General features: G+C 37.2%; 1 protein-coding gene across 3 annotated transcripts in view; it reads left to right on the top strand.

Moving 5' to 3' along the window:
- Positions 1-12914, top strand: part of METTL22 (methyltransferase like 22) — a 23733-nt gene extending 10819 nt beyond the window's left edge. For 2 of the 3 annotated variants that reach the window (XM_032197713.1, XM_032197712.1), the window contains exons 2-11: positions 596-941; positions 2801-3151; positions 3541-3581; positions 3666-3810; positions 4279-4350; positions 4918-4971; positions 6114-6194; positions 7207-7309; positions 8109-8277; positions 9811-12914. In XM_032197713.1, the coding sequence (XP_032053604.1) occupies positions 812-941; positions 2801-3151; positions 3541-3581; positions 3666-3810; positions 4279-4350; positions 4918-4971; positions 6114-6194; positions 7207-7309; positions 8109-8277; positions 9811-9846 (1182 nt within the window). In that variant the 5' untranslated portion in view covers positions 596-811 and the 3' untranslated portion in view covers positions 9847-12914. Of the gene's footprint in view, positions 1-70; positions 942-2800; positions 3152-3540; positions 3582-3665; positions 3811-4278; positions 4351-4917; positions 4972-6113; positions 6195-7206; positions 7310-8108; positions 8278-9810 lie in introns of those variants that run through there. The other variant, XM_032197711.1, reaches the window with a different exon arrangement.

Genomic DNA, 12914 nt, shown 5'->3' with positions numbered 1-12914 from the left:
TGCGGGAGGCAGCGGGGGGCGCGTGAGGGCCGAGCCTGCGGCCTCCGGGCGTGGGACGCGGTTCTGGGTTGGCGTCTGCGGCTCGGCGGCGCTTCGCGAGCCCCCCGCAAAACGCCCGGTTTGGGGCGTGTGGGGAATAAACGGCGCCTCTCGCCCCGTGTTCCCGGGGGGTCAGTCACCCGCTCGTGCCCCAGCGGAGCTGTGGGTGTGAGGGAACGAGGGCGGCTTCGGTCGTTTGTTTTCTGGGGGGAAATACAGAGCGGGGATGGCAGGCAGGGTGCCTTACCTGCTGAGTGGCAAGCTATGCGCTCAAGTCATTTCAGTGAAGACTTGGCTTTGTCAAACTGTACATTTGCAATAACACTTCCTTTTTCACGGGTTTGTTAGTATTTAAGACTAGCTAATTAGCAGCTCTACTACCTAAAGTACGTGGTATCTGCCAGCAAGCTGCAGGTGACAGTTGGTACAGTGGAACATTGCTAACGAGAGCATTGAAGCATTGCAACTTTATAGTCCAGTGAAACCATATTTTAACCTTCTAAAATGCTGCTGGAACAACACTATATAACTAAAAGCTGTCTGTATTTGGTTTTAGGTTGAATATCCAGATTCACAACTTGGTGTCGTATTGGAGCATGGGGGAGCTTGCACAACTGCAGCTTGCATGAGCTCTTCTCAGCACCTGCGTCATGAGGTTGTCTCACCGAGCAGAGCTGCTGCCTGATGCCTGCTGACAGAAACTATTGGGTCTCTTCGTGACAGCACAGCACAGGAAACTGGTTACTGTAAATGTGCCTCTCACCAGCGTATCATGGGAGATGTGACAGAGAAGGAGATGGATAGCCTCACGTTCAAAAGTGACACTGTGCTTTCTGACGTTCACATACACTGTCCGAACAAGAGACATCTCATGGTACGGTTGAATGCAGTTGGACAACCAGGTAATGTGTATTTAGACTGATGGAACTGTATTTTTAGTATATTTGAATATCTTTGTAATGGCTGAATCCTCTTTTGAATGGTTGATAGTAATCAGTACATATTTTGCTCCGGCTAGAAGCAGAATTGCTTCCTGCTCAGTCTTTAGGAAGAGAGCTAACTGCATTGTCCTTGTGAAATTAAATACATAAATTAAAACTGTTAATGTGGAATTTGTAGACAACCCATCTTAAAAAAAAAAAACACAAGTTACTTTCTGAGAAGAAGTAACCACATTAACCTTCATGACGGCTTAATTTTATTTATCTGTAATCTCAGGACAGCACCTTGGGAATCATGTTAAAAAGTTAGGATGTTTCTTACATGTAGACCAAAGCTGAGAAGCTATTGTTTTTAAATATTATCACTTAAAATAAAAAGATAATTATTCATGATTTCTATAAAATTTTTAAGTGATGATTTACCATTTGTTCCAGAGGAACCTAACAGCTTATTTATTTATTTGTTTGTTTGCTTATTTGCTTGTTTGTTTTTTTAAAAAAAAGCAATGACAAAGCTCAGTATAGCAATGGACTCACATTAGCAATGGCTTGTATAATTTGAAGAGTCAAGGCCGTAGTGAAAATGAATTGACAAATGAATGCCTCTGCCAGTTTGTGGGCTTCTGTAAGGTTGTCAGGGAAAATGACTTTGAAGCTGTTACTAAAATGTTCTGCAGAAAAGTATCTCTTGTGCTGTGACAAAAGTGTTAATTGTTTTTCAAACCTAGTTGAGACTTTACAAATAAAAAAATCTTGCAGTTATTCTAGTGCATGCTAATGTAAAAAAAAAAAAAAAAAAAAGTATAAGAGACAAGAGGGTCAAAAGGCTTTCCAAGGAAGTAGAAACTAATTATGACCTTGATCAGGTCAAAATCAGGTAGTTAATGCTGTGATGTGTTGTCACAATGACTAGCATTCATTTGCTGTGATTCTTCTTGATGTGAAGATCCTTTCAACACAACAAAATGAGAGTCAGTGCTGTGTACTCTGAAATAAAGGAATTTTCCAGGTCAGAACTGGATAGCAGTGTGACAGCTTTAGCTTAACAAATGTGACAATAGAACTTCATACACTGTCGAGCTGTTGAAAGCAATAGTGGCAATTGGTTTCCCTTTGATAAGAATAAACACAATTGTAAGAAATTCTTAGAATCCTGCTGGTATTGACCTTTTTCACTGGTCATGTTCTTGCTTAAAAAAAAAAAAAAAAAGTGATAGCATGTCAGTATGTTCAGCCTGAGCTGATACAAGACAGGTTGCCTATTTGTGCTGTCTCATTCTGCTTTAAGCTGATTTCAAGGTAAGAAGTTAGGTGAATCTCAAAAGATTTTTTAAATAGTAAAAGAAATTCTGTTTACTTTTTACTAGAACATGTTAGTTTATTTTAAAACAGGAATTAAATCAACATAAAGATAAAATTGTAATTTATGATATTAATTTTTCTTTCAACTTGGTTTAAGCTTGTCTCAGCAGAAGTTCTCTTGAAGGATGTAAAAAAAGCATTCCTTTTCCCAGTTGCTAAAAGAGGGGTTATTATATCAGGTGAAAACATAAACTTGACTGAGTAGATGTTGAGTCAACCAGCAGACTGTGGAAGTGCTTCATTTATTCCTACTGTGACAGAAATTAGTAGCAGACATATTTCTTCCTAGCAAATAGAACTGTATTTCAATATACCTGTATGATTTGCAATCTTCTATATTTTTATAATATGTGAAATGCACATCAAAATGTCATGCATCTGGAAATTGGCCTACAGATTCTGTTCTTACCTAGTGCTAATCTTCAAATTCTTCCTCCTCCTGCTCCATGTTCTTGCAGTATTCCTGTCGTATTTCAAACTCCTTTGGAACACAGATGATTCAGCATCTGAGAAATCTGGAAGAGAAGCTACAGCTGAAAGGGAACACCAGTACAGCAGTGGAGATGAACTGTGTGACAAGGACAGGAATAATCTAAAAAATGAAAGGGAATCGAATACTGAAGGACTAGAAGCTCTGCTGGATGATGATGGAGACTTGGAAGTGGTCAGAAGACCTCGAAGCACTTCTGATTTAGAGGCGGAGGATCTTTCAAGGGATAGGGTATATCCTGTAATTCTGATGAAAGGGAAAGAAGATGCTTTTGAAGACGAAGAACAAGAATGCACTTGCACTGATGTTGTTAAAATAGGTAAATAGTAAGCTTATGTTCAAGGAGAAATGGGATAAGTATCTGTTTGGGTAAAACAAAAGAAAAATAGCTCTTATAAATTAAACAAAAGTAGTTACGTGAAAGGAGATAATAAACCAAATGTAATACTGTGATATTGTAAGTATTTTAAAAACAAACTGCTTTTCTCCAGAAGTGATTTGGGCAGTAGTATACCATAGGGGAATGTTTCTACTTGACTAGAGTGGGGTCTTCAGCATTATCTAGCATTACTATTTAAAATGAACAGTGGTTAGTTCTAGATTTAAAAGGGAAGCATGAACTGACTTTTCAAATTTGCTACTTCCTATGGAGCTTGATTTGAAAAATGTTTTAAAACAATTATTTCTGCTCCTCCTCCATTTTCACAGAGCATACTATGGCAACCCCCTTAGAAGATGTTGGAAAACAAGTAGGTATTGTACCTTTTATTATCTTGCTGTTCATGGATTGTGCTTCAGAATGTGCCCAGTGTAACTGCATCTCTTATCTGAAGGTCTGGCGTGCAGCTTTTCTTCTTGCTGACTACGTTCTGTTTAAACGGGACATGTTCAGGTGTTGCACAGTACTAGAGCTTGGAGCTGGCACTGGAGTTACAAGCATTATCATGGGAACAGTTGCCAGCAGAGTTTATTGCACAGGTAAGGCACTTGCTTTTAATGAAATATTTTCATGAAACTCCACAAAGCAGTATTTTCATCCTGGAATTTTCATCCTCATCTATTTTTTTTTTAATTAATAATTTGTTATCAATGTGTATAAAATTGTGTTTATTGTAAAGTAGCAATAACTTTCACAACAGGATGAAAAAGCAGTAATATTTCTAGGTGCAAGCGTTTTAAAAAACAATATGTTGCTGTGAGTTAAGGATAGATTGCCTGTTAAAGTACAGCAACCTAACGTTATTCAAGGATGACTCAGAGCTTAGTACTGAAAGACACAAGCAAGAAGAATGCTAGGGAAGCAGTTATCAAGGGAGAGAGTTGCTCTGAATTTTCCGTAATCTCATGAGCTTGACAGAAATTTAGAGAGTTAGTCTGAGAGGTTAGGGACACACGCAGCACATGTAAAATAATCTTATTTTGAATATTGTCACTGCTTCTTTCCAGATGTTGGTGACGATCTTCTGGCCATGTGTGAACAAAATGTTGCATTAAACAAACATTTGATGGAGCCAGGAGGTAAGTGCTGTGCAGTCAATACTTGTACTGTTGCCTATCTGTGGAATTCCTTTGGGATTAATCAATTTAAGTCATTGGCAATGTGGCGTGTTTACATGTAAAATTAAACTTCTGTCTTGGTTAAAAGTCACTCATTTAGAAAGATAGAAGAAATCTGTATGTGGTCCATAATGGGACAACTTCCTTTGGAAAAGAGCAAAATACTTGATCTTTCTTTGGTCAGCAGTTAAGACAAGCTGTGGTTCTAGTCATTGTGTTAGTTTCACTGAGGTACTTGGAGGATCACAGATGTCTAGGTGCCAAGGGTCATGTAAACAGAGTGTAAATGACAGAGGTGGAACTCTGAGAAGTATTTAGCAGCTGAGATATGTAGAAGAGAAAGTGGGGTGTTTCTGATCTTTAAGTTCATCTTACATTCCTTTTGTAAGGGGTAACTGGTTTTGTAAAGTAAATGATTTGATGTTCAACCTTATTTGTTTCATGTGTCCTCATAATACGTCTTTATCACTTGTTGCAGCACTGGCTGAAGGGCTGTTTGTGACTGTTGTGGTCTTTCTTCACCCACAGGAGGAGAAATTAAAGTAAAGGAACTTGACTGGCTGAAAGATGAATTCTGCACTGGTAGGTAGTTGTAACGGGTCCTTTGTGATGATTTTTTTTCCTCTCAAATCCATCAAGAAAAGTTCACTGTTTATGTAGTCAGCTAGCTAATGAGTAAGAAAAGGATTACTGATAGGTTGAGGATAGGTGAATAGTGGTTGTCCTTTGCTTAGTGAGATCAAAATTCAGAAGTGCAAATACAGTGTGTCATTATGTGGTGGTAACAAAATCCAAATACAATGACGTGGATTTGTATAATCCAGATTGTGATGTGATGTTATTGTGTTGCTTATGATGGCTTGCATACAAAACAATGCAAGGTGGGGGGGAGGACAGAAGATCTCTTGAAGGTGTGTAAATCTTTTTTCCAAATGTAGGGATGAATGTTTTATATTTTACATATTTGGAAAGAGAATATGGTTTGCTACTTTTAGTAAAAAAGGCAGTTAATATGAGTAATTTTAAAAGTGCAATTAACAGTAGTAAAGCAGATCAGTAAAGCTGTCTAGTAGTTACAAATATAGACCTTTTGTAAAAGAAATTTAAGGTCAACACAAAATTATAGCACTTGGGTGTATGAATCCTGCTTTGCTTTTTAGGTTTTGGTATCACTTAACTGTAGTAGTTCGATGTAATGATTCGAAAAATAGAACATCTAAGTAGGGAAGTAAAATCATCCTTTACACTTTCAAAAGCCTCTCTAGGACCTTAGAAATTTTCATGAAATGATAGCATTTAATACCGCTAGTTGAAAAGGCTGTGTGATCTTTAGACCATCAAAGAGAACATCTAAATTTTAACCAAGTCTAAATTTTAGAAAGCATAACTAAGCAGGAATCCTAATCAAATTTTGCATGAAAATGCATTTTTCTAGTTAAATCTGTGATCTTCCTACAGGGTAGTAATTGGTTGTAAATTCTTATGTCAAGGAAAACTTACTCATGCCAATTGATCCTGAGAGGACTGGACATATGGCACAGAAAGCAAAGGACTGCAGGGAACTTAGGGAACAAATGGAGGCTGTGATTTCCCTGTAGTGGGATGCTCTGCTTGCTGAGTAGCAGATGAGCAGAGGAGTTAAAATGTTTGATTGTTTGTTTTTAAGTCTATCAAACACTTGAGCCAGTTAACTCTGTACACCAAAGCCATCTTTGTTGTTACAGATCCGGAAGCTCTTTTTAGCTGGTCTGAAGAAGAGATTGCTGATTTGCATGACCACTGCACTGTGATAATGGCAGCTGATGGTATGAAAATGTAAACAGTAAGCTTTTTACATCAAACACGAGTAAATAACATAACCATGCCTATTTTGCTTTTTAAATCTAACAGATCAGATCCCTACGTAATTTGTCAAACCTCTGCCACATGTTCTTGTCTTTATTTTTTTTTTAAACAATTATATTTACAATCTGAATTAGCAATAGGAGAAGAGACACTGAAAACATCCACTAACCTTTTCTTTCGTTTTATGTGGTAATTTTTTGTAACTAAATAAATTACTCAGAGAACATAATCACATATAAGTGATGAAATTGACTTTCAGAAAAAAAAGAGTTAAGTGTTGTTGTCCTACCTTTGTCTTTCATCAAATAACCTCTATACAAATAAAGATTGATGGTCAAAATCACGTGTACTGTAATGTGGAAAAGAAGTCTCAAGCATTGCACTTACCCTTAGAGTGTGTCCCTTCGGACATTTTTCACTTATTTTCCATTCTTGCTTAATGGAAAGAAAAAAGACGAGCTAGCTTATCTGTATAGAAAAACTTCTTTTAATATTTAAGTAAAGGAGGATTATTTTTAGTTATGATATTGAAAGATATTGGAAAACTGCCTTCCAAAGAGATACGCTCATAGTGGTATAATTTACTGCTTTTTTTATTCTTATTATTAAATAAAGGTGGCCCTATACACTGTGATATCATGCCTTTTTTAGCTTTGTGGTAAGATATTTCCAGGATGAGGGAGTTTTTGTTAAAGTTTTGTAAGTTGCCTGACGGAAGGGATTGCCATAGACAGAAGAGAAATCTTTAAGAACGTCTGACATAAAGAGCAGCAGTGGATATTGATATAGGGTCAGTTGTTGCCATTAAAAATATAATACTTCGGGATTTAGCTAAAATAATGACTTATAAAAAGCTCAAATGATGACTTATTTGATTAGAATGATTTAATTAAGGTTTGTTGTTGTTTCATGCCTGAGATTTAAGTAAGTACTACTCTTAAATGTACATACTCTGTGCTCTTTTTCCTGTAGTGTTCTATGATGATGACCTGACAGATGCCTTGTTCAGAACGCTGTATAGAATCACACACAACTTGAAAAAATCTTGCACAGTTTTCCTAGCAATAGAAAAGAGGCAAGTATTGCCAAGAAGCACTAAAATTTTACATGCTTACCTTTATTTGGAAAAAAACACTGATTTACTTGAAGGTTGTTTTATGATTATTGAATTGGTTGATCCAAGGCTGCAGTAAATGCATTTGGTTTTATACTTATTTAATTTTTATCAGTTCAGAATTTTACTTCCAGAAGAGTTTGGCTTTTGTGATCTTACTTGTGTCTTGCATCAGATAGATAACCTCTGTGCAAATAAAGGTGCAAATATGTGCAAATAGTTGGCTAGTCTGATCTGCAGTACTTGGTGTGTACTGTGTGTAAAGTGTGCTGTGTATTTAGGAGGTCATGGACTAAAGTGTCGAGTAGAGTGAAGGAGCTTAGAATGAGGACATAATCTCCCAGCCTGCATCCCTCCATAACAATTTCTCTTGTGTTTTCTTTGAAGGAATCTTTGTATGTTTTTGAGTACTCACATGTTGTAGTCCGTTCATGAAGTGATGTATACATAGTCCATGTGTAAAGATGTGTAAGCAGTAGCTATTCATATGATTTGTTGCAAAGCGTTTCTCCCAGAAGCTAAATTAGTGATTTTGTTGAGGCAAAATGTGCTAAAGTCAATGGAGAGCTTCACCCAAAACTTCCTGACTTATTGATAGCATGTCTCATCGGCTTTTTGGGGACAGCAGGGGTTACTTCTTTGACTGTGAGAGTTAATTACACTGAGAAGACCCACATTTGCCATTAGCTGAGGAAAGTCACATAGCTTTTTAAGAAACCAGTATAGGAGAAAGGTTTTAAATTAAATATTTTGTTGCCAGACTGAACTTCACTTTAAGACATATGGATATTACATGCGAAGCCTACAGCCACTTTAGAAATACTCTAAATGATCTGGAGAATCTCCAGGATGGAAAAATGAAATATATTGTGGAGCCCATTAAGCCTGATTTCTGCCAGTTTCTCAGTTATGAACGGATCGAGCAGTTGGTAAGTGGCATTCATTAAAATAAATGTAGTATGTTGGGCTAATAATCTCAAATTAGATTTTAGCTGTTTACTTAATATGAAGTAAGAACAGCAGAATAAATATTACCTTCTTATTTCCATTTATCTGTTTATTATTTTAAAATAATTCTTGTCCATGCTTACATAATCTATACTAAATTGACATAACGTGCCCTTTGCTATTATGGAGCAATACAATGGCTTAGATTGTTTCTTAACTTCTGAGGAAATGAGTGCAATTTCCATTACTTTGTAAAATACATGTGTTGCGATTGACTAGAAAATGGACCAATATCTCTTTTCATTTATTTGCTTGTAAAAGAGCTTTCATTTTATAGTTTTTATAATTCCTTTCTCAGCTCAGGGTTAAGGTAATAATATTCTAATACCTGTGAAGAAGTTGATTAGTAGTAAACTTCTGGTATTCAGAAATGTATCACATACATTATTTCTGGTTTTCTAATTACATTCCAAGCATTCATGGTTCTCTCTCTCTATTTTTTTTTTCCTCAGTTGTCTTCTCTTATGAATATTGTGCAGGCTAGCTAGTAGCTTGCTAGCTTCTATAGTGATACAAATTAACTGACCTTTTGGGAGAATTTGCAAGTCCTATAGTGGATTGCAAATCTATTACCATGTAGTCAACGTGCTATTGCTTTGTCTACTACAGTACGTGTGCATAGTAAGATTCTGGGGACCACAGTTGTTTTGTGAGATTGATTTATTTTTCTAGTTAGTGCTTACACCTTCAGGTACCAAGTTTTGCACGTATGATTTATAACAACTTTTACAAGTGTAAAAATATAATACAGGTTATATCTAAATGTGTAAACTCGTTCCCTGCATACTTTCTATGGAAGGTTGCTACTGATCTTTGAAATAGATGCATTTTTTAAAACACACGTGTTTTTTTATTGTGAAGTACACTGCCACAATTCAAGATGTCATGGTGATGAGTATATGATAGTCTGATTGCTAATCTTTATTTGACAGGCAAAGCTTATACTGATTTATTCTACAAAAATGAAGTGCTCTGTTTTTCATCTTTGTTGTACAGTGGATTGAGAAGTGTGTGTGTGTGTGTATAAAACATGCACTTGTGGGACCTTGATTCCTCGGTACATCAAGTACTTTTTCAGTTGTATCTTTATTGGCATTATTGGAAGCATTTGTCAACACAGGCTAAGATAAGAGCAAGATTCTCAGTCAAAATACTGCAAAAAATTATGTAGACCAATGAAATAATTTTAAGAAACTACCTGAATTATACTACTTATTATTATAAAATATAATAATAATAATAATAATAAAATCCATGCTGCAGGAATAAAGGACTCAGTTCTGTTGCTCTGTCTCAAGGACAATTTGGTGGTCATTGTAAGAGACTAGAGAGCTGGATTGACTATAAAGTATAGAGTGTGTCTTAAAAGTTGTGTTAAAGTGTGCATGTTTAACATTATCAAATAACAGTCTGCTGGCCTGAGAAATTAACTATAAATATTTTTTCTCGTATAGGAATTGTGGAAGATTATTGCTGATCAGCTAACGTGACAGGGACATGAGAAAATAGAAGATACTTATCGAAGGACAATGACCTTTTTTTTTCCAATGTTTATTAAAGAAAAAATCCTGCTGGAACTGAGTTCTCAGAAAGTAATTCCACGCAGATTTGCCTTACCTCAATAAGTTTTTGTTTTGGCACTTAGGACATAGCTTCTTTGCTTCCGTTATGAAACTGGTTAATGTTGATCTTCCGAGTACATGCTGGATGAGAAGCTGGCTGTGGCACGGTACTGTCAGCTCTCCGGGACTGATGGCTTAGGTTTTAGATTCTGACAAAGAGGTATTTAACCTTGTTTTGTGTGGCTGATTTGCAGATGTCATGCATATTCCCCTTGGGTTTTCTGAACTTGGACACTGTTCTGTCTTATCCTGAGTTGCACATTATTATATGTATTTATGGACACTTGTGAGACAGTCCTCTGTCATGAACTTTTCTTTAAACAGTCTGTTTATGAAATGTAGTTCTTTGGTTTTGGTTTGCATAAATCATGCTAGTTAGGGCAACTGTCTCAGCTGAAAAGAGACAAGATGCATTTAGTCTGAGCCTCTAAAAATGTTCCACATAGGTCTCGGAGCCATATTATCCTGCTAGCATTTTAAGCTATTCCGTGCTCGCCAGGTTGAGGATAGGAAGGTGCCATGTGATGTGACCTCCCCCTCTTTAAAAGCCGGAATTCAGAATGTATACATGTGAGGCAGGGGACAAGGAGGTGACCCACAATGTCTTGCCCATGAGGGGCTATCAGTGCCTTAGCTTTTGGATTGAAGTACAACATACTTATCGGATCTCTCCTGAGTTATTAATGAAACCAAAGTTCACAGTATTTGTACTTACTATAAATGTTACGTGTCCTATCATGTTTATATCACTTGCCATATGTACACTATCACTCAAATTCTTGTGCCTACTGGATTCTTTAGCATTACAAGAATGTTATGATAAAGCTGTCCCAGCCCGTGACTCGTGGGAGTGTGCATACATTACATTAGAAGCATCTGGTTGTCTTCTTGGAAGTCTGTTCTACATTTGGTTTAGTTTGGTTGGTTTAGGTCAATTATTTCATAACCTTAATGCTCATCTACATGAAGGCATACTTGTTCTATTTTTCATGTTGTTTAACGAGGTGAAAGGTCATTAGATGAAGATGGCCTTTTCCTTTGAGTATAGCCAAAGTAAAAAATACGTTATGTTGGTGTATACCTGCCTAGATTATTGTAGAACTCTCTCAGAACCCTCATTTAAAGCTGAATGATAAAACAAACAAACAAAACCTTCTATCTTAATCCAAAGATTCCGAAACCAGAGTTCTGGGTTTTGGTGCGTAGTGGTTTTGGCAACATGCCACCTCCACTGTCCTAAATGAGCATCTGAACGGTTAGAACCTAAGCCATAGACTAAATCAACTCTGTGGGTAGTTTATGGACATTTCACAGGGGTGGTTCATAGACTAAGGGAACGATACGTGGGTATAAGTTGAAGGATAGTTAATCAGTGAGCACATACTGGATAAGGTGGGACCTGAGCATAATGTAAATGGTGTGGAATGAGGGGTGGATATTTTACCGGCTTTGTCTGGGATAGAGTTAATTTTCTTTGTAGTAGCTTGTGCTATGTTTTGGATTTGTGATGAAAACAGTATTGATAGCACACTGATGTTCTAGACGTGGCTGTGCAGTGGTTACACAGCATCAAGGTCATCTGTGTTTCTCATGCTGCCCTGCTGGTGAGTAGGAAGGGAAGGGGACGCAGCCGGGACTGCTGAGTGCAGCTAACCAAAGCCATGCTCCATACCGCGTGGTGGTGTGCACAGTAATAAAAGCTAGGGGAAAGGAGGAGGTGGGAGGGACGTTACGAGGTACGGTGTTTGTCTTCCCGAGTTGCCGTTACACGTGGTGAATCCCAGCTGTCCTGGAAATGGCTGAACACCAGGGGGAAGCAGTGAATGAGTCCTTGTTTTGCTTTGCTTGTGCACGCAGCTTTTGCTTTACCTATTAAACAGTATTTATGTAAAAACCATGGATTTTTTCATGTTAACGTTTCCAGTTCCGTCCCCCATCCACGTGGGGGAGTGAGAGAGCAGCTGTGTGGTGCTGAGCTGCCTACTGGGGTTAAACCGAAGTTTGTTTTGCAGTGATATTAACTGTGACAAATTAACTGAAGAAAACTGTTTTTAATGTAGCTGCTCATTTAACTAGCGATTTTCTGAAGGTTATAGCAAGAGATGAGTGTGAACTGATGTGAAATAGTGTATGTAGTTAAAGAAGAGTTTTACTTGCATGGGAATTCTGAACTCCTTTGGAATTATCAACGGAAATTCATCCAGGTAGGGGGGTACTCGAAATCTGTTCAACATAGAATTCAGTCACTTTACCACAACTGGCTTAAATTAGCATCTTAAAAATATATACACACACATACATTTAAAAAAAATTTAAAAAAAAAATATATATATATATATACACACATACATACACCTGTGTCTTTGTTTGAGTAAATATGAACATTGCTGCTGCTTGGGAAGCAAGCTGGAATAGAATTTCCTCCTAAAGACATAAAGCTAATCTTTCTGTTGAAGGGAAACAACTTCTTTGGGGGATCGGTGACTGAGGTCTCTGTTCAGCTTGCAAATTTGGATGTGACACTTATCACTAATGATAAGGAATAGTCAAAACCAGGCAGTAATTCTAAGAACACAAGAATTGCAAAGAGTGTTAGAATGCCTTGGCTTTGCAATATAAATGAGAGAGAAATATAGGCTGACCTGCCAGGGAACTGGCTGCTGCTACTTAAGGATACTTAGTGAGGACCTTTTCAATTTTGTTCTTAATCGCGCTTTAAATAGGTCTGACATGGTAGTATTTTTTTAGAACTCATCACATGAATTTACACCTTTTTTGTTAGGATGATTAAAAGTGGAAAATTGCTTGGTGTTAAATATACAGATAATGACTGGAAATCAAGTTAGTGCCTAAAATGATAATATTTCTGGCATGTTACCTGTATGTATATGATCAAGATGGTGTTGTGTTTTTTTCCTAATAAAGCGTGATTTTCT

This window comes from Aythya fuligula, chromosome 15, assembly GCF_009819795.1.
Source record: "Aythya fuligula isolate bAytFul2 chromosome 15, bAytFul2.pri, whole genome shotgun sequence".
NCBI lineage: Eukaryota > Metazoa > Chordata > Aves > Anseriformes > Anatidae > Aythya > Aythya fuligula.
Note: the sequence above shows the minus strand (reverse complement) of the source record. Positions and strands in the feature narration are given on the sequence as shown.